Below are 20,478 nucleotides of genomic sequence, written 5' to 3' on the forward strand. Positions count from 1 at the left end.
ACCTGCAGGTTGAGGGTGGATCGCAGGTCGCCCGACTGGTGGGTGCAAGTCCACTAGCCGGCGACGCTACTTGGCCTGCCGCAGGTGGCTGCATTCCAGCCTGGGGTATCGCAGAGGTAGCCGTGACGGCGTCGGGCTCGGGAAGTTACCTTACTCTGTCTCTCACATGCACTCAGGTTGCTCTTCTTTCACTACTCACTCACTACTCACTCACCACTTCTCAGTCACTTGTCACCGTCGCCGTCACCTTCAAGCTTTAACTCAAATTGTGGAATCTTCTCGTTATCCACGCAATTCAAGCTCCTTCGCCTTTCAATCTCACCACTCATTTTGTCGGTTACTTTTGAAAATTCACCGAGGCTCGGATGGGTGCCGAAAGCCTCAAATGCCCTCTTACGTCTCGTGTACTCAGTAGCCTTCGCCCAGAGCTCGAGGCTGATGTGAAAGATGCTCCCATCAAGGTCCATGCTTGTGACGTATAGCTCTCGACATTGGACAGGACAAGCGTTCGCTTACGCCGAAGGAAGGAATCACATATTTCAGTTTGCCTACAATTTACTCCAGCGTGGAATTCTGTCGAACCCAAGAGGCTGGACTGGCCACTATCTGCGGAGCCCTTGCATACCTTACAGTAGCTTGAGGTAGCATCAATCTTCTAGTTGGTCACTGTCCTAGCGGTGCGAATCCGTCCGCAAACGTCTGCCGCTCTAATACGCGCCGGCAGATGCATAGTCGGGCAGGCATGGTGGTGCTTTCTCTCAGCTTTCCTTCTCTCGGTTCTCCCTACGAACTAATTGTCTTAGTGTTACACCACCGATCCTGGATGGTGGGAAGAAAGGGCCACCACCGCTAGGTAGTTGTTTGCTTGGTGGTTGTTAATTCCGGTTCCCGTAGCGCCATCGAAAGTGAAAGGGCACACCCTTTTCCCCTGTTTTGTGTCAAACCTTTGGTGCCATGCAAGGCACTTGACTGGCACACCAACTACTGACTAGTTGTTTACGTACTCACAGCTGATGCTCGCCACAGATCCCGACTCTTCACCGACTTGAGCCAACGATGCCCTAATGCTTACTATATGATTCCGTAGCAATAACAGGGCGATGCATCGCTGTTGTGCTAGTTGGGTCCAGCGGCTTGTCAGACAACCTTCAAGTTCGTATGCGTGCCATTTGATGTTATGCCGATATAAATTTTGGTAAGCGTACAAGTGCACTTGGCGGAGAACTCCGTACAAGTAGAGATTGCCATTTCTGAGGAAACAGGGCTTCAGATGCTACCCATCTCCACAAGGTGTGTACTGCTTCTGCCTTCACGTACGGTAAGGTATGCAACTCTTACAGCCATTGCACCTGGACAAACGCCGACAATATGAGCACACAAAAAGCGAATCCGGGGTACCGGAATGTACGTACGTATTTGTTTCCGGCGTCCAACTACGGCCGAGTCCGAGCGGATATCGCGCAGCCGGCATATTAACGCCCCTCCTCCTTCTTTCTAAAAGCGTTAATCAAGAAATGATCACCGATTGTGAGTAGAGAGAGCGCGGCTCAAATCAGATTCCTTTCCGCGCTAGGTAGCACGCAAGGCGTGAGCGGATCGCAAGAGCTGCTAATTGGCTGTCGGTTCGGGTTGCCCTGCCCCCTAATTCTCTGCTTGTTGACGTTTCTCGGAAAGATCACGGCTTGAGGACGGAGCCTTTGCCGTTGGGTGTCGTTTTGGATGTCGGTGCCTGCATCGTGAGTTTTAATCGAATTAGCTGAGCGGTGTAGTCAGAGTGATTCACACGTTATTGCCTCCGATAACCAATCTAGTTTCCACGAGTGAATTTCGAGAAAAGGAAAAATGATATAATTCTTTTCAGAAAAATCGAAGTCAATGTTTTCGTATGAACCGTCGAGTCATAGAGCTACGCCATGCTTATCCAGAATCCCCAGAATAAACACTTTATCCTGATGTCATTGATGCCTCAGCCCTCCGCATAATGAACTATCACAAAGGCAAAGCTACACGCATTACCACCCACCGCCTTCTATACCTTACCTACCTAGTGAATGGTAAACGAACCACGAACGCCATGCCTAGAACTCGCACACGACCAAATCCTCTCCCGTAATTACAAATTTGTCTTTCGGTATGTAGAAGGATGGGGGCCCCCCGCAACACGAAGAGCCGCATCCCTCGTTGAAGCATGACATTGTCGACTGTCATGTTTTTTTGCTTATGTTCGTACCTACAGTAGGCTGAGCTGAGAACATGCAGCCCAACGGCTACGAGCCGAAGCAAGACCTGGGCGTATTTCGAGAACCTTGTTTTGAGTTGCTTACAGGCACGGAACGCAGGTGGCGAGGGCACTATTAGATAATCACTCTGCTTACCTTTCCTTGGTCGTTGCACCCGTTCTTTCACCAAAAGCACCGGACGATAGAGTGCAATATCTTAACGTTTTTGGAGGCGTCTCATCTCAGCGTATAGTATACAATGTATGATGCCGCTTCCGCAACTTAAAAGTTCGGAGGTGGCCGAGGGAAAGTCTCTCTGGAGGAGAAGGGAGAATTGATGGTGCTTGCCAAGCCTCTGATTCGTGCTGAGCCTCAACAGCGGAATAAGTCGCCAATGAGAGACGGAAATGAGACTCGGAAGGCTGCAAGGTTGGTCATTTTCTCTGGTCACGCTGCGACGGCGATGCGTCGAATGCTACAGAGGGATATGATTTGTTTTTGTTTTGGGTTCCGTAGCCTTGAGCGGCTTCATGGCCAGTAAGCGTCTGGGTGGTCCACTCTACTTTTTGACGAGTACTCCTATTTGGATAATGAGCGTCGACTAATAAATACTTTCCTGCTCCGAGGGATCATTACTACCATCTCATAGGCGGGTAGTCAAGGCAAAGGGCGCGGATTCATTCAGACCTGTCCCAGCGGCTGTATTACGGGAAGCGGCTGAATGGCTCCCACGGAGGAAAACAAGCCAGATGACAGTTGACTTGTTGGACCTCTCCGCCAATGTCAGGCACTGGAGCAGATGTGCTGCCAGGTGACACCTCCCTCGCATCTATCGCTCGTTCAAAGCCTCCGATAGCCTATACGGGGCTGGGTAGCCTATGCCGTCATGGCAGGGCGGCTGCCATCGTACGAGACCCCTGATGGTTTGGTCCTCCTGGTAGGGAGGACGGGGTACGGTGTAAGTGCATAGCGGTAGCTTATCGGAATTGGTAGCCGGGGGCCGAGCGAGGCAGGCTGTGTGAACATGCTACCTAGATAGTGAGACAGCAGCGCATACATAGGTGCCCAGCCCCTTGGTCGAGCACCGATTGCCCGGTCTTTTTGCTGGCCGCGATTCCTGGCCGGCGCCGCGATTCGGAAGCGAAAGAGTGCTGAAAGGCCGCTGACTCATCCTGGGCAGCATGAAGCAGTTTTGCTGCTGTTCTCCTTCACTCTACTTCAGCGTTAAGGCAGCCTGTACTTCCTGCATGTAAATAGGCAATAAATGTACACCCCTCTCGCATGGATTCCGGCCACCTGAAGAAAATATCGCGATCAAAATGCAGGTCCCACTCGCCGTTTACATGTATCGAAAACCCTTGAAGATGGAGTCGTTTGAGAGACCGAAGCGTTTCGTCTGATAAGGGTCTCTTCTAGAAAGAATTGATGGATGACTCGCGTTCCGGCGATGGGATCCAGCGTTCAAGCTTCTTTTTCTTCTAAATTGCTCTTTTCCTTGTGAGTTTATTTCCGGCTCTTCGAGCTCCTCTTTCGCATCCACCGAAAATGGAGTCTCAAGTTGATTCGTCTAAAATTGTTGCCAAAAAATCATTTTCTTTTTGTTATCTTCATGGTTGTATTATCCTGATTTTTTGTTTATTTCCAGGCCCATCCAACACTTTTTTTTTTTTTTTTTGCACGCCCACGGAACATGCCGCAGTTGGGCCAATGCAAATCGTCAGGAAAGATGCCATAGCTCTCTGCGTCTACCAATCCTGAGCCGTCCCGAGGCTGATGCCGTGTTTATCAAATCATTGAAATCCCCACACTTTGCCTTCCTACTGGGTAGTTGTTTATGTGAACAGACGGACAGTGATTACCAATCCCCGCGATCCTTTTGGTTCTTTGGAATCCAGACAAGTCGACCATCGAATCGAGCACCGGCACCAGAAAGCTGCACCCAGGCAGTATGGAGCGAACAGGAACGACAAGGATCTTGATCATGGGACCCTTCTTCTATCCTCGGTAAAGAGGTGGGAATTTGTTTCGTTCTTGCAACTCGTCAATTTTTTTTGGTTTCATGCAGGGAGGCGAAAAGAACGCATCGAACCAGGCCAAGTTTCGTTTGTTCCATGCGCCTTTCTAGAAGCCCGTCTTGTTGTGCTTCTTCCCCACAATGGCCGCTTGTCGGTTCCTGCTCGGCTTCTCGAAAGGCTAAGGGGGGGTTCCATCACGTACAGAAGAGAATGAGCTTGGACGAATGGGATGCTGATGAAGAAAGTGTGGATAATACTAACGGAATGCCGAAGGGGGAGGGTCATGAAATTTGCCTTGTGTGTGGATGAGCCTCGCCTTTCCAGTTTGTCAGAATGACAAAAACGTCTTTATTCCGTTAGGAAGCATCTCATGCCGAGAACTTTCCAGGACTCATGATATCATTGAGAGTCTGGGCTCGTTCTACGGGCGCAACAAGTAATAGGCATGTAAATCGTTGCAGGAAAAATTGAAGCGCTCGAGATGAAGTTCTTCGTGCGCGAAATTCGGCGCTGTCCGAAGAAGCATTTCCTTTGGCAAATCACCGAGCTTGCAAGTACTAAGCATATACGTCGAAGAGCTTGGTAGAAAGGAATGCCTCTCATGTATCTTTTTGTGTTCCGTCTGTCATTATTTGACGCACGGAACCGGAGTCGCTTCATTGATTCTGCTGGTTCCGGCGCCGAGGAGTTTGGCAACTTCCGGGGGGCGTCCAAGGAGAAAAAAGAGAGACGAGAACCGCGAGGCTACGCTTATTCTAGGTAGCGTGCGATATTTAATGTGGTGCCAGCCTTAAAGGGGGGTGTATGTTTCTTCTCCGATCAAGAGACGTAAAATTACGAATTAAATCAGGAAAAGGTTTTTTTTTTTCTTCTTTTCTTTTTCTTTTCAAGAAAGCTCGATCATTTGATCCATGATTCTGCGTCTCCAGTATCGAGACTAAAAGGGGTTTCTCTTTCAAGGGTCTGGGATGTTTGTTTTGCCTCGTCTTTGGGCTGTCTCTCTGACAAGTGTCTAGCCTTGCAGGGGGGCGTGTGGAAACGGAGATCAGTCGCCGACCCTGCGCTGTGGGCGATAAATCATTGCCGAGGATAAGAAGAAAGGTTTCCATATCTGGTGCTTCCACTTATTGCTTCATGTGAATGAACTATGTAGACATATTTACACAAGTACTTCGTCCATGCTCTCTATGTACAATCAATGCGTGTGAGAGCGTCGCGAAGAAGCATGAAATCAGGGAATAAACACCAAAAGAGACGGGAAGTCAGCTCTGTCCGGAGCTAGGCCCAAAAAGAACAAATGAAAAGACGCCTCGTCGGCTACGTCACCGAGCCGTGCTTTGCTTTATTAATCCCCCCCAGCGCTGCAAAAGGAAGAATCCGTCACATCGTGGGAAATGCATCAGGTTCAAGAACCTGGAGCAGCAAATGAAAACGAGGCTCATGACCAGAAGTTGGCAAGGCTAGGGAATCTTCCGGGTGGCCAATATTTTGGGGTTGGGTTGGTGGGCTTGCATCGCGATGGGGGGGGCCGGAAAGAGAACGTGCATGGAAGAAGCTGGAGAAGAATGAACGTTGTATCATGGAACAACGATGTAAATCCGATGCTTCATGATGCGATCGCCTCTTACCCCGAACGGACTTGTGTGTGTGCAGGGTTCAGTTCGCTGCGGAATTGGCCTGGCCGTGCCGTGCGTGTAAGTCAGACAGAAGAGCCCACTCAGTTTTCAATGTTCTCGCCTCTTTGTCTCTCACGGCTGGACCCCGTATAAGCGGGCTATTGATGCCTTTTTTCGACGCAATACCCGCGCCTTTTTCTTGCTTCTTGAGTGTAATATCTCCTTTATTTCGGCATGGTAAATAGACCAATTGGGCGTTCCCAGCTGTCAAACTATTCCAATACCTCTGCAAACCGAATGCCCACACCCTTCTCCCCACTTCCCACCCCTTTCCAAGTCCAGTCACACACCCTTTGCCATCATGATTGATCGTCGATCGTGGCCTCTCGTCGGCACCCCTGCATTTCTTTGGGCCCGTTCTCCGGCACGGCTTCAAGAAGCACTCCGTCGGGCGGTGTTTGCCGCAATTTCGATAGAGCGAAGAGGGGACGGGACGGACACCTCTCCTACAAACATACGCCCTACTGTAGCTCACTTACATGATATTACACTATGGACTGCATATTGCTGTGGGAAAGAAGCCGAAGCCAGTGGAGCGACTTTTGTTTCTTGCATCTCCACCATCACCGACCCTCGATCTGGTCCCGTGCATTGTTCTTCTTGCTGTCTCCTAGGGCTGGGAGGAGACAGAGAAAGCTGACTGGTCAATTGGATCCAAAGGAGCTCTCGGAGTCTCCGCGGAATTTGGCCCTGGGGCCTCGCGTGACTTATTTTTCTTGTTAGCCATTTATGCCCTCATGCATCGTTATGCTCATATCCTTCCATTGTTGTCGCATTGGCCCTATGAGTGCACGAGTTAGGAACAGTTGCCCTTAAAGACAGTAATCCGCGGGCTCGCTCAGGAGGTGAGACGATGGATTTCTGTCGCGGTCTTTTTTTGCGTGAACCAATCCTTTTCGTCTATTCTCGCTCAATGTATGACTCCCAACCTTCCTGCATGACAGGAAATAGTCATGCTCAAGTCCTAACTCCGCCAGCATTTCGAACACTCTATAGCTCTGCCGTTCCGGCACCGACAGCCATTGGAAGACATTGCCATCCTCCTTCTCATCGTTCGATATGTCTAAATCATGAATACTAGGCTGCAGCATCGAAACCCGGGGTGGGTCCAATGCAACTTCACCCTCCTCTCTGCCCGTTCCCATAATCTCCATTGCCGATGCTGTAGGGCTTCTTCATCTGGCCAAGAGCGTCAAGCCCTGTCCACGATGCCCTGACTTGCACCATCTCCAACTTCGACACGACGCCGAGTCATGCACGAGGGCTTCCAGAAGGAAAAGAAGACGAAATATCTCCGTAGGCGGCAAATCGCTCTGCCCAGTACAGTAAAAAGAAAAAGAGCGATTAGCGGATCTCCGAGACCGGGGCAGGTCGAATGCCGTGCCGCTGCCGAGCCGAAACGTTTGGACGGCCTTTTGGCGCCGGCCGAACCGCCAGGGGAACTACATTGGATACTCGAACTACCTCTTACGCCCAGGTTATGAAATGCGGGATGCAGCTTGACGTAACGGCATGTTTGGTTAATCGAGATCACAGGAGCAAATATGCGTTGTTTTTGCCTGGTTGAGATGTTACATGTACATAGATGTGAGTTGGACTCGGCTTCAGATCGGTTGTAAATGCAGGCTGTCTTATGTCTGCTACGACTCATTGTGTAAGCCTTGAGGCTTCAAGGCTGTTGTTCGAGACCAGAGGCAGCGTTCGACGTTGGATGAAACTTTGTTCATTTTGTTTGGGTGTGCGTGCATCAGGGGTTTGCCGAATCTGGGGCGTGATGGCTTGGACTTGTGAGCCTTGATGAATTTATTTATTATTTTAATTCATTTATTCCGTCAAACTATGCCGTGGTCGAGATAGTTTGCATGTTGATTCCACAAGGCTCAAGCCTGAAACTGCAGCCTTGCTCCACGCCACGAGCAGCCAGCGAAGATGTCCCGGGCTGCTTCCCTCGAGACGAGATATTCCTCGATTGAACTTTGAAGATATCGCAACCTTGTAAATAAGGCAGAAGCATTTCTCGAGCTTCACGTCGGTGCGATTTCGGTGAGGTGCCTTATCACTACACAAGCGTTCAGCCTTGTAGAGCTAGATTCTTTCCCAAAAGCAGGAGAGGCATCTTCAATTAGACTTCCTGCAAGCCATCCGAAAGTGGCGGCAGCCATTTTTGGGGGAACGCGCAAGAGCTTGGAGTAAGAACTCCTGAAACTAACCATAAGTTTCGAGGGGCCGCTTCGAACATGGGAAGAATGTCCAGATCTAGAAGTCTTCGGAGGCCATGAGGATTGGCAATGCGGCGTCAGCCATGGCATGCGAAAGCTGTATAAGGGCTAGTCATTGGGGCGCATCAGACGTGTCATCGACTTACACCGACTGTCAACTTACACCTGTCCTCATCCAGACAGCCGCTATGCGTTCTGGGCATAGCCACCACTGGCGTCTGCGCCAGATGTTCGCCTCGAGATGCGTCCGAATCCTTGGAGATGGCTGTGCTTAACAGTAAACTCTCCTCTGTTGAAGTTGACAGCTTTCAGCAATAAGCTTTCTCCTGTTGAAGTTGACAGCTTTCAGCAAGAGAACCTTTCCTCTGTTGAAGTTGACAGCTTTCGAGCGAAGTGCTCGTTTTGGTAAGCGTCTTCTCACGACAACCACCGACTGCAGAATGATGATTGAGACGTTGGAGATGTTGGAACAGAGTTGCGTGCATTGCGTGGCGTTGTACTTGGACTCTCGTCTAGCCTCTTCCTCCTCATTCTTCGGTGTATCTTTGTTCTTCCCTCATCTTTACCTCTTGCCCTTCGTTGTGACTCAATCTTTCTCCTTTATTCTTCCTTCTTCCTCACTTCTTCTCACTCTTTCTCTTCCTTCTCACCAATCTCCCCCTCATCTCATATCTGCCCCTTCTTCTTTCTGTTTTTTGCTCATGAGAGTCTTGACTGACCTTCCTACTTAGTGCTTTCCCCAACAGATCTTCTCTTTATCTGGTGACTCATTTAAGCTTTGCAGATGGCTTTGCACGGCAACTGGCGATTGAGCTGAGCACATCTCTTATCAGTGAGCAATTTTGTTCACGGTATTGACTGAGTCACTACCATTCTCGTAAGGCATGTAATGCAGCTGAATTATCAACATACCACTTCAGCTCTGAAGGTACCGGACATGATCAAAGTGAAGAACTCTCCAACTCACCAACGGCGGCCTCGTCGAGGACACCATCACACATCCGTATAGGCAATCATCGGTGGATTCTCCAACTCGCAGACGGCCCAGGCCCACGCCGCGCTTGGGTGGTAGTTGAACAGAAGCGACATGTCATGTCCATAATCCGCCGGCAAGAACACGTCAGGGTCAACGCTCTTGGCTTGCCCCACTGCTTCTACTGTCGCGAGAGCAAGGAAATGTTCTCTGCGCGGTCCATGCGGAAGATTTCTGCTGACGTGTCAACATAGCTGCGACGTCCGACGAGCGAGAACGGTCGACCTACAGAGCGTTTCCGAATATACCGTGACAGAGACTCGGTTCCTTCCTGAGCAACCCTTGCTTCCAGATGGCTTCTTGCCCTCGAGCGATGGCAAAATCAATCTCGTCGTGAAGATCGGGAAAGCAAGGGCGCATCGCACGAAGGGAAAACAGAAATCCAGGGGCACCGTGGCACCACTGCATCAGGCTTGGATGGCGCGACTCATCGATTTCCTTGGCTATGGGCCAATTGCCGTCTTTCTGGAGACTGAGCAACGCCCGCAACTTGGGAGCCAGCTTCGTGGCAAGATCAGGGGTTGTGAGAGCGAGTTGCGTCACGACACCAATGTCGCCATGGCCAGCGCCGATGTACTTTTTCTTGTGGAACGTCCACCCGCCTTCACCTCCGTCGATGCTGTCCGCCAAAATCTTTTCGGATACCTGCGCAATCGGACCTTGGAGAATGGGGCCGCAGTCTGGGATCTGATGACGCATCAGACGCATGTAGTAGAGCGTGCCAGCTCTCCCCTGCCATATCTCCGACTCGAAGGGATCCTTTTCTCCGTCCGGATAGGGACCGACGACTGCTGGAATGTTGGACAAGAAGGCTCCTACGTCGTTTGCGTCCTGGCTGATACAGGCCTTGAGTGCCTCGTACGCCAGCTTCTCGCAACTTAGCCCGACCCTGGTGCTGAGCACAAGTTTGCCCCTGTCTGCCTCCATATATCTCTTGGCCCAGTGCAGGAGATGGTGACCCGCCACCTGGACGTCTGGATACAGACTAGAAAGGCGGAAGAACAGATAGGCGATGCTGGTTGGGCCCCGAATGAAGCCGCCATGCTGCGCCGGATCGAGATACGCCGGCTGAGGGGGCGTCGTCTTGAGAATGTGCGCCAGGGACGACTTCATTAGCTGGAGGGGCTCGCGGCCCAGCGACTGCAGTGGCAGGTCGTTTGGTATGTACTTGGGCGCCATGGCGAAGCTTTCCTCGATCTGGATATAGATCTTGTCGTGTGCCTTGGATCAATGGAATGAATGCGCAGACGAGTATCAAGAGTTTGAGGCTAGTCTACCTTATTTGTTACCCTGGAAAGAGGCGGAGGAGGACGGGTTTAGCATGATGCAGCTAAATCCTCCTTGGCGACACCTCGGTTTCTCCGTTGGGTTCGTTATTCCATACCAGAGCTCCTTTTGACGGCCTGTCTGTGAATTACTGAAGATAACTGCACGATATAGAAATGCCATCATCACGTATCTGCTATGTCAATGTGCTGTCAGAATAAGATGGCAGCTATAATCAGATCGTGGTTTCCCTGTAACTGGTCGCCCCACCTGCACATGCCAATGACGACATCCTTTCGCGCATCGTCGCCTCCAGCTCAAAAAGCTCCCAAAAGCTCCCCGCGTCACCATTTCGAAGCTTCAAGCGAGCATCTCGTAACGTTTGCAGCTTACGCTTCGTGTCATCACCTACAACCAATACAGCATTCCATTGCATCTCCAGTTTCTCGACTCAACCCATATCCAGCATCTTTCACAGCACCTCTAGCCTCCAATGGCTGAAGCGTCAGAGAAGGACTCGTCCCTGCTGCGGAACCGCGTCGTCGATTCCATCAGCAAGAGGGCCGAGAATGTCATGTACGAGTCTCTGGGTCTCAACAGGCGCCTAGGTACTGACGGCGACCAGCAAGCACGACTATGACAAGGCCAAGGTCATGGCCTCTGATGCCGTCCAGAGCCAAGCATATCTCTATCCGATCAAGGTACCTGCACGATACCATGGACATCACGAGCTTCACAGCATTCGGATCTAACGCCAGCATGACAGGGAATCTTCTACTTCCTCAATCATCGGAGCTTATGGAAGCCGCTCCTTGACCGCGTCCTTCCCTATGGCATCCTCAGTGTCTCTGTAATTGGCGCCATGTTCGCCCTCGCCTATCTGCCACAGCTGGCTGTTCTCGTGCTCTTCAATGGCCCGTTGGCGGTCTTCTCCACAGTTCTGCTCACGCTCAACGAGAGTGCCATGATCATCCATTTGATCTCCCGCAATTGGCTGCTACAAGACGCACTTCTGGATACCTTTGACGGCACGCTGCTTGCGCGGAACGCAACCGCCGTTGTCCAGCAAGGTCGCGAGGTGCGCCCAGGAAACGACCCGATCAAGAAGCTGGGCAAGGCATTCAAGAAACGCTTCGAGAGGATTAGTCTCACTTCGATGATCCGGAGTCTGATGTACCTGCCTCTGAACTTCATCCCTGTTGTCGGCACCCTTACGTTTATTTTTCTCACTGGTGGGTGCAACTGTATTCCGGGATTGCGAGATCGCTTTGCTAACGCCTCACACAGGCAAGCAGAGAGGCAAGGTCGTGCACAATCGAGTATGTTGTTACGATCCACAAACGTCACCAAAACGTGATCATTATGCTAACGGTGTAAAGTACTTTCAACTCAAGGGCTGGTCCGAGCCGCAGAAGACACAGTGGCTCAAGAGTCACACTGGAGCTTACGCATCGTACGTTATCCCCTGAAGCTATCTGAGGATCTCCTATTGACTGCATTGTCCCCGCAGCTTTGGCCTCGTCGCAACCCTTCTTGAGATGATGCCCGTGGTGTCTGTCTTCTTCTCTTACACAAATACTGGTACGTCCCCATCACGTTGATTCAAAACTTCCGTCGATGTTAAATTGAGTTTCTAGTTGGCGCTGCCCTCTGGGCTGCTGATATCGAACATCAAGAGAACGCCATGGTCAAAGAGACCGCCCCTAATCTGAGGCAGGCTGCCGAGGGCGCCGAGTGATCTCTCGGATTCACCGCCAACCGGAGAGGATTTCCTCTGTCAAACAGAATGCCAAAGTAGTATCGTATCTTGATACACGTAACAGTCATCGCAATGTTTGCTGCCGGTCCATCCACCGCTGCTTCTATATGGGCGGCCGGCAACCGGACACGGCTGGATCGTCTATTTGTGGATTTCAGCAAGCACTCGTACTCCGTGTATGGGACTCGAGATGCTTGCATCGGGAGCAGTCTGATACTGTCCAACTCCTACACCGGCGGGACCCCTCGCAACATAGGTTTGTAGTATTAGCATAGGAATAAGAGCGGCCAGGTTTCGGTTTCTCATGAGACGGTTTCAGACCAGCAACATTGTTCAGGAACATATCTCAAACCAGGATTGAATCTTCCATTCGTGGCAACCTAGGCTCTCGGTCTCATGCTGTCTTATCCTGATGCATACTAACATGATGTCTTACTGACCGGAGGCTCTTTTCGTCTCTGTTCTTGAGCTCCTCCCAAGATTCGTCCGCATTCATCAAGCCGGGACGTTTGCACAGCCAAGCCGCAGCGGTCCAAATTAAGTTGAAACAACGGAAAGCCATAGCTGAGCAGGGGCAGAGCCATGGGAAAACGCATGAATGAAGGCTTGGAGCTCCCGGAACTCCCTCCCGCCGCTCGGCCTGCTTTCGGCGGATGTTACACTCGTTTATACCTGCAGCTAGGCTCTTGGAGTAACACGACCTCATTGTCGTGAAGGGGGCACAAAACGTCTTGTCATTATGCGGCGAGGCGTGTGCGAGGGATCCTGACGGGAAGGCAAACGACCGAGTCTAACGAGGTCCCCAACCTTGCGAGATGGCGGCTGCATCTTTCGACGCAAAAGGAGCTGGAGAGAGGGGGGTGGGGGGGCTACCTATTTTCCAAAGGTTGGCTAGGGATTGTCTGCCTGTCTGTATGGGAAACAGTGTTATCAGCCTGGGTGTTCGTTGTGTGACAATGGGCGATTCTCACGGCATCGATGATTCCGCAATTTCTCTTCCGTCTATACGAAGGTCCTGCTGGGTGATGGGATGCGGGCTGTCGTTGACGTTGTTCAGGATCTGTGTATGACCTCGATGGACGCGATGAGTTGGTCAGACCTGGATGTTCACCGAGGAAGGGTGCTAGGGGACCTCCGCGACGGCCATTGCTTCTTTATATCGGATACTCAACATGTCATTTCATCTCGACTCATTCCATCGGATGGACGATAATGACGATGGCTCTTGGTGAGATATTACATCTCTCGACAGCTCATCGTTTCATATCAAGACGCTGGGACAATCTCGGATGCCTCCCTCGCCAACACCCTTCTCGGCCGCTCACACCAAGTCCTCGGCACGGATCCGCTGCCCTCGAGGACCGTCGCACAAGACCGGGATTACCGTGGTGCTTCTCTGCAAAACCAAGGACAGGAACGGAGCCACATCGCCAGATGCCCCGGATCTTGGTACCACTCACTTCCCATCTCGCACCTCTGCAGGATCTCGCTGCGCGCTGCCGAAAGAGCTGCTGGGGCCATGCGAGGTGTGTTCCTTGTCTCGTGGCGAATCGGGGGAGAGGGGGCGGCGGTAGTATCCGTGTGAAGCAGGGATTTCCCGTCGACAGAGCTCGCGAGCTCATCAACCTGATACTGCTGCTGTCTGCAATGCCGGATGTCCTTCGAATGTGCTCAGTATGACCGAGACATGGGAACTTTGCGAGCCCCGTCGGAGAGAGACTCGGGATATCTTGTTTTCGTCCTCATCGTTTGTGATCTGGAGCTCCCCATGTTGGTCGCGTCTGCACAGCACGGGCACGGTACATGCTTTGGGGGTAGGAGTTTTTCCGGGAGGGAGTAGCCGGGAAGAAGAGGCTCAGCGCAGTTCGGAGCTGATGCTATGGTTCTCTCAGCTGGGAGGCAAAGGCGTGTGACCAGCTGGCGAACCCTTGACTTCTGCTGCCAGTGAACGAATGTCTCGAGCCAGATAGATAGGGGGGGCCCACGGGCATGAAGAGACGGATTGCACAGCCGTTCTTTTGCCAGATGGCAGCCCGAGTGTCTCCTCCATTTATTGGCCGGCTCCGTACCTGGCAGCAGTTCTCCTTTCCCTCCCCTTCTAGAGCGCTGCATTCACTGTTCTGTCACCTGTTGGAGGCCAAGTTGCCAGCTGTCAGGCCCTTCGCTCGCGTTGTTTCTTCTCCTCTTCCTATAGCGCGTCAGCTACGCGTTCTTCTTCTTTCTTCTTCTTTTTCTTCACATTGTCGTCTCGAGGGAGTCTCAACTTTCTTCACTTTCCACCTCATTTCGTCCCTTACTTTCTATTGTACCCTTTCATCTCTGTGGCATTTCACCCTGCATCTGCACATCCTGCATTGTTCTTGTTCATCTACAATAGCATCGAGCATCTCCATTCTGCCTATTGTCCGTTCACTGTAGGGAAGAAGGTGAGCTCATCTCAATGAATACGCAGCAGATGGCTATTGTCTCTAACCGTGATAGCTCCTGTGTCCCCCATCCCACGATGAGAGCATCCATCGTGTCTGCTGGCCTCGTGCCGGCGATGGTGATGCTCCTCGCCGGCATCTCCGCCACCGTGGCCCAGCTAGGCGACGTGAAACATCGCGAGGATCATGACGCTGGCCACTTCAAGGTCTTGGGACCTCGGGCGGCGAACTATGGCGAGCCCAGCGACTATGGTTACGTCCCTCCTCCTCCTTATGGAGAGGAGACTTCGACGTCTTCGGCTACTTCTACTACCTCCAAGACTGAGCCCTGTGGGTAACTCTTTGGTCGTTGGACTTTTGGATACTTGAGCTAACGGTTCTCTAGACCCTCTGCCTGGTGAATCTTCCTCGGGCACTGCTTCTCATGTGACGACCAAGACCAAGACGCAGACTGTTTCGGCTACCTTGTCGGGCCATCACGGTCATTCTTCTCCAGTCGGCTCACAAACAACTTCGACAGAGGTGTCATCTACCCTTGCGGGAACGGTGACTTCAGTCTACTCTTCTGAAGACCATCATTCGTCGGCGGAGACTGAGACGTCATCTAGCACAGAGTCTTCTGTCAGTCAGACCGTTCGGACAGTCACCGTGTCGCTGTCCTCTACCACGTTTGTCACTGCGGAGACTGTGCCTGCTGAATCTAGCCATGGCGGCTACTCCTTTACCTCAACTGGGGAGGCGTCGGCTTCGAGTACTTTGTCGGCGAGTTCAAGCACGTCGACCGAGTCCTCGACTGAAGAAGAGTCCGGTACGGTTCGGCCTGTATCCACCTCCTCTTCTTCTACGTCTTCTTCCACGACGCATACTTCTACTTCTTCGCGCTCTGGATCAGTTCAGACTACGGTCGTTTCGTCGACTACGCCGTTTCCCAACTCGACGATTGCTTCGGGGTCGTCAACTGCAAGCTCTTCGAGCCAGCTCAGCGAGAATGGAACTGTTATCGCGACAGTAACATTTACGACAGTTGGATCAACCGTCACAAATCCATCCTCGCTCTCATCAACTGGAAGCACATCGTCCGTCCAGAGTGAGAATGCAACAATCATCTCGACTGTGACATTGACATCAGTTGGAACAACGGCGACGAACTTATCATCGAACCAAGCAACGGGGAGCTCATCGTCCATTCAGCAGAGCGAGAACGGAACAATCATCTCGACAGTGACACTGACCTCGATTGGAACAACGGTGACGCGACCAGCATCCGAAGCTTTCACTCAATCATCCTCTCTAGGCTGGAACGCGACTTCTTCCGCAGCAACCTCCTCTTCTGTCTTGGAAACTACAGTGTCCAGTTCCCCGTCAGGCACTCCGACCAACGGGACCCTGACCCTGACATCTGCGGTCACTTCGCCTGCCATTACCACAGCATCGGCCCAGGGTGTCACAAGTGTCGTGAATGGAACTGTCATTGTCATCACCATCTCTGAGGCACAGCCCGGTACTACCTCGTCAACGGCCTTGTCCAACAGCTCGTCCTCTCTTATTAGCGGCTGGTCCTCCTCAAGCGGCCCATCAGTTGCTACCTCGACCTACCGGTTCACCAACTCGTCTGTAGCCACCGTCACCGTTGGGCCGTCGAGTGCAGGTGGCACAGGATCTCCCTCGACTGATGTCACCAAAGGGACGCTGTTGTCGTTCACCCTGACTCTGTCAGGTACCGTGTTACCGTCGGCATCTACTGCTGAATCAAGCACCTCTGCTCTACCAGCTACAGGGAATCAGACCTTCGTTACGGTGAGCACGAGTGCCGGCGCTACTGTCGTTCCGTCAAACGTGACAATCATCATCTCGACTGCCACCTCGGTCTCGTCAAGCTCGTCTGTGGGAGCATCGGTTACATCTGTGCCCGAGATTTCCTCAACGTCGCGAGCCGGCAACGGCACTGGTGTCTCTACTGTCACCATCTCGACTATGCAGACAAATGGCTCTGCGGTGTTCACTACCTCTCCGATTCCGACCGGTACTGGTCGCTCCTCTCAAACGCTCTCTGGCGAGATTCGCTCGTCAACAGTGACGTTGAGCAGATCCGTGTCGTGGGCTAACACGACTTCCACTGTGACTGTGACTGCGACAACATCAGAGGCGGGTCCCCTGTTTACGGTCTCTACCGTTTCCTTGACGCTGAACTCTACAACCATTGTTCAGACGCTTACAGGCACCGCGCCGTCTCCCTCGTCAACCGGCCTTTCCAGCTCAGCCATCTCCAATGCGACTGTGCCATCTTCCACCGCCACGTCCACCACGGGATCTCAGTTGCCCTGGAATACCACTGCTACTGTACAGACCATCTTGAGCACGGTCACCATCTCGGGCTCTGGCAATTCTAGCGCAACCTCCCAGCCAGCGGGAACTGTGGTGGTCATCACTGTTACCACAGGAGCGGCGTCAACTGGTAGTGGCTCTGGCTATTCATCTGGAGTCCCGCAAACCAGCTACAACGGAACGACGCTGACGGTAACAAAAAGCCAGCTGCCGCCGTTCAGCAACACCACCTCCGGGTCATGGCCATCATCGTCACTACCATCCGGCCAGGTCGTGACTTCAACGATCTGGAACAATGCCCCGACGGGGTCGCAGTCCAGTAACTCAAGCCACACCAGCGGAACGGGAACCCAGGGACCGTCTCGTCCGCCAGTCACTGGATTCAACACGACTTGGATCTCCTGGACCGGCGTTTCCACGCAGACACCCGGTGCCAGCAGCCCTCCTTTCCCCACGACTCGCAACGCCACCGAGACTCTGTCAGGCACAGTCAATAGTCCCAGTGGCTCGGGCACAGCAGCTCCGACTGTTGTCACCGTCACTCTCAGCCCTCTGCCAGCGACGAACGCCACTTCTGTCCCCGTTTCGGGACCGGGCACCAGTGTCAGTGCTGGAAGCTTGACGTGGTCGTTTACCAACTCCTCCAACCTGTCCACGATATGGCTCACGACTGGCGTCCCATCGGGCACTTCGCCGTCCATTTCCGTCATCACCGTCACCCAGTCTGGTACTGGCTCGCCCTTGGGCACTGGCTCCGTTCCTCTCAGCACCGGGGTCACCAGCACACTGCAGTCAAACTCGTCCACTCGATGGAGCAGTTCCACACTGTCCGCGCCTTCGTCTTGGTCAAACACGACCTTCACCTCTGCCTCTTCAACTTTGGCCTCTGGAACGCCGTCGCGCTCTAACAACGGCACTGTTGGGCCGGTAATCATTTCCACCACCATTACCGGCAAAACGACTGTCCAAACTACCGTCTTCACCTCGGTGCTCACGACAGGATCAGGCAGTTCTACGAGGAATTCCAGCTCGCCCGTCTCCCAGGCAGGCAATTTCACAGTCACAACAATCATTCACAACGGAACATCCTTGGTTCTGACCACTGGTTCTGCTCTTCCATGGTCAACGACTTCGGTTTCGTCTGGGGTCGGCACCATCTCGTCACAGGCGTCAGGCAGCGGACCCATCTGGACTAACAGCACGCGCGCGACTCCGTCTTCAACCGTCTCGGCCGCATCAACCACGACGACGACTCAGATGGTTACCGTGATCGTTTCCACGCTGACGGTAGGCCCTTCCGCCTCTGCTTCGCGCAACGTGACGGTGGTTGAGAGCACCATCACCAGGACGCAGACGAGATCCTCCACTCTTTCTGGTACCGCCGTCTCGCTGTCGTCGACATCAGAGGCACAAGCAGCAGGCAATGAGACGCAGAGCGTTACCACCGTTATCCAGACAGTGCCTCTGCCGCCGACTACCGCGACGCGCTGGATCAACACCACTGTCACGCCGACTGAGCAGCCGTCTGGCGAGACGGGCAGTGTGCTTGTGACGACGCTCTATCTGAACAGCACCACTGCTGCTCCTGGAGAGTCTGGCAGCGTGATTGTGACGACTCTGTATTCGAACAAGACCTCGACTGCTGCACCCAGCGCATCGGGTAGTGTCGTCGTCACGACTTTAGTTCCGAACAGTACCACTGGTGCTTCCGGCGAGACTGGCAGCGTCGTCATCACAACTCTGTATCCGAACAGCACCGCCACTGCTACTGCCAGTGAGTCTGGAAGCGTCCTCGTCACGACACTCTATCCCAACAGCACCACTGGCACGGGTAGTGTCATTGTGACAACGTTGCATCCGAATAGCACCACTGCTACTCCCAGCGAGCCTGGCAGTGTGATTGTGACAACATTGTATCCGAATACAACCACTGCCGCTTCTGGCGAGACGGGTAGTGCCATTGTAACGACGCTGTATCTGAACAGCACGACCGCCACTCCTCCTTGCACCCACTCGTGGTCGTACCCGTATCCCAATATTACCGACACCACGACCACCTGCACTCGGTTTCCGAGCGGCAACACAACAATGACGCGCTGCTGGGCGCTGCCATTGACAACAGGTGTTCCAGAGACGTCAGACCAAGAGACTCGGTCGTATTCATCCACGTGCAACACGACGAGCACAACCAACAGCACATTGACCAGTACCCAGAGCAGTAAGTATAAACCAACAGACATCATTCGAACAGACAAGCTGACTGACGTGCCCTCACCAGACTCATACCCCTATCCTCTCCCGACGACGTTTGAGACCTCGACCACGTCCAACGACAAGGAATCTGGTTCGCGCGGCTTCGCCTATCCGGTGCCCACGGTGTCGGTGCAGGAGGAGGAGCTGCCCAGCAACCCAAACTACCCCTGGGGCGCCGCCTCGCCGCTTCATCGCCACCACAACGTGACGGGGCTTGGCGACGGGCTGCTCGACTGGGGGAAGACGGCGGTGCACCGTCTTCGAACTCTGTTCGAGAAGCATGAGCTTGTTGAGAGTGAGCACGATGAAGAAGTTGACGAAGACGAAAAGAAGTGATGGTGAAGCTGAGACAAGGGCGCGGTGCCATCAAGTCCTCCTGTGCGAAGAGCATGTACTCTCATGATCCTGTTGGATTGAAGAATTGGGGGTGAGGCTTGATGTATGGGATGGGCCGTTGGAACGTTAATTCTTATTTGCTTCTACGGATAATTTTTGATGGGATTCTTTTCAAAGGGGGATATGGTACTTTATGGGGGATTCTTTAGTTATCGCGGCCGTGTTGGTCTGAGATAATGTGTCGGTAGTAGTACTGATTGTGAGGACTGAGTCAATATCAAGACGGATTCGTGTTTGATGATGGCTCTGACGGTCGTGAACCTTGAGGTTACAAGGTGTCCGTGCTATTCATTATATGGTCCTCTACCTTGCAAGCAACAATTCCAAGTAATGTACCAGGACGTGAAAGTTTCGTGAGGGTCTCGAGAAATGGGTCTCTTGGTGTATTGCGTACCTGCACCTGGCAGGGCCTGTGTGTGACGTGCACTAGCATGTACATGTACCTGCACACATGCCCGATCTGGAATCAGCTGTTCCACCACAGCAGCTGCGAGATGACCGAGATCACTTATTTCAGCCAATTAGACCAAATTCGCATTGTGTCCTTTTACTGACTATATAAAACATCCCATCACTTTCATGGCATCGAACATGATGCCGATAAGGGGCTTCGGCGGATAATACGGCGTCGTCGAACGCTCGGCTGCTCCTCGAGCTGACGTAGGTCTCGTGTGCGCCTATGCCCAATCGGGCAGCTTTTGTAGGCCGATGCTTCGGAGAGTCGGGCCCAGGCTTGTCCGAGCCTGAAGTCCGGCCAATCACAAGCCTGGATCCCGCTTGATTGTTCGATCTCTGGTGGGACTTGCTCACAGTTGATCTGGGATTCCTTTGCACTGTATACTGTACATGCACAGCCATAGCGCCCGTTTGCCACTCTGGGGCCTTCTTCCA

The 20,478-nt window shown here is 52.7% G+C and overlaps 4 protein-coding genes across 4 annotated transcripts; 3 read left to right on the forward strand and 1 right to left on the reverse strand.

The window, feature by feature from the left end:
• Window positions 1-9,122: 9,122 nt before the first annotated feature.
• On the reverse strand, window positions 9,123-10,341 carry CCMA1212_008420 (LanC-like protein; the record flags this gene model as incomplete). Its single annotated transcript, XM_073705554.1, has 2 exons — window positions 9,123-9,336; window positions 9,392-10,341. The coding sequence occupies 2 exons, from the start codon at window positions 10,339-10,341 to the stop codon at window positions 9,123-9,125; spliced, it is 1,164 nt and encodes a 387-aa protein (XP_073555955.1).
• A 480-nt stretch (window positions 10,342-10,821) lies between these two features.
• CCMA1212_008421 (Outer spore wall protein RRT8) lies at window positions 10,822-12,166 on the forward strand (the record flags this gene model as incomplete). Its single annotated transcript, XM_073705555.1, has 7 exons — window positions 10,822-11,004; window positions 11,054-11,129; window positions 11,195-11,660; window positions 11,716-11,747; window positions 11,808-11,881; window positions 11,939-12,009; window positions 12,066-12,166. The coding sequence occupies exons 1-7, from the start codon at window positions 10,922-10,924 to the stop codon at window positions 12,164-12,166; spliced, it is 903 nt and encodes a 300-aa protein (XP_073555956.1). The 5' UTR covers window positions 10,822-10,921.
• Window positions 12,167-13,117: 951 nt separating this feature from the next.
• CCMA1212_008422 (uncharacterized protein) lies at window positions 13,118-13,772 on the forward strand (the record flags this gene model as incomplete). The annotated part of the gene is made up of 2 exons (XM_073705556.1): window positions 13,118-13,361; window positions 13,440-13,772. The coding sequence occupies exons 1-2, from the start codon at window positions 13,218-13,220 to the stop codon at window positions 13,770-13,772; spliced, it is 477 nt and encodes a 158-aa protein (XP_073555953.1). The 5' UTR covers window positions 13,118-13,217.
• Window positions 13,773-14,690: 918 nt separating this feature from the next.
• CCMA1212_008423 (uncharacterized protein) lies at window positions 14,691-19,527 on the forward strand (the record flags this gene model as incomplete). Its single annotated transcript, XM_073705557.1, has 2 exons — window positions 14,691-14,943; window positions 14,984-19,527. The coding sequence occupies 2 exons, from the start codon at window positions 14,691-14,693 to the stop codon at window positions 19,525-19,527; spliced, it is 4,797 nt and encodes a 1,598-aa protein (XP_073555954.1).
• Between the last annotated feature and the right edge of the window lie 951 nt (window positions 19,528-20,478).

This window comes from Trichoderma ghanense (genome assembly GCF_004382785.1).
Source record: "Trichoderma ghanense strain CCMA-1212 chromosome Unknown scaffold_12, whole genome shotgun sequence".
Taxonomy (NCBI): Eukaryota; Fungi; Ascomycota; class Sordariomycetes; order Hypocreales; family Hypocreaceae; genus Trichoderma; species Trichoderma ghanense.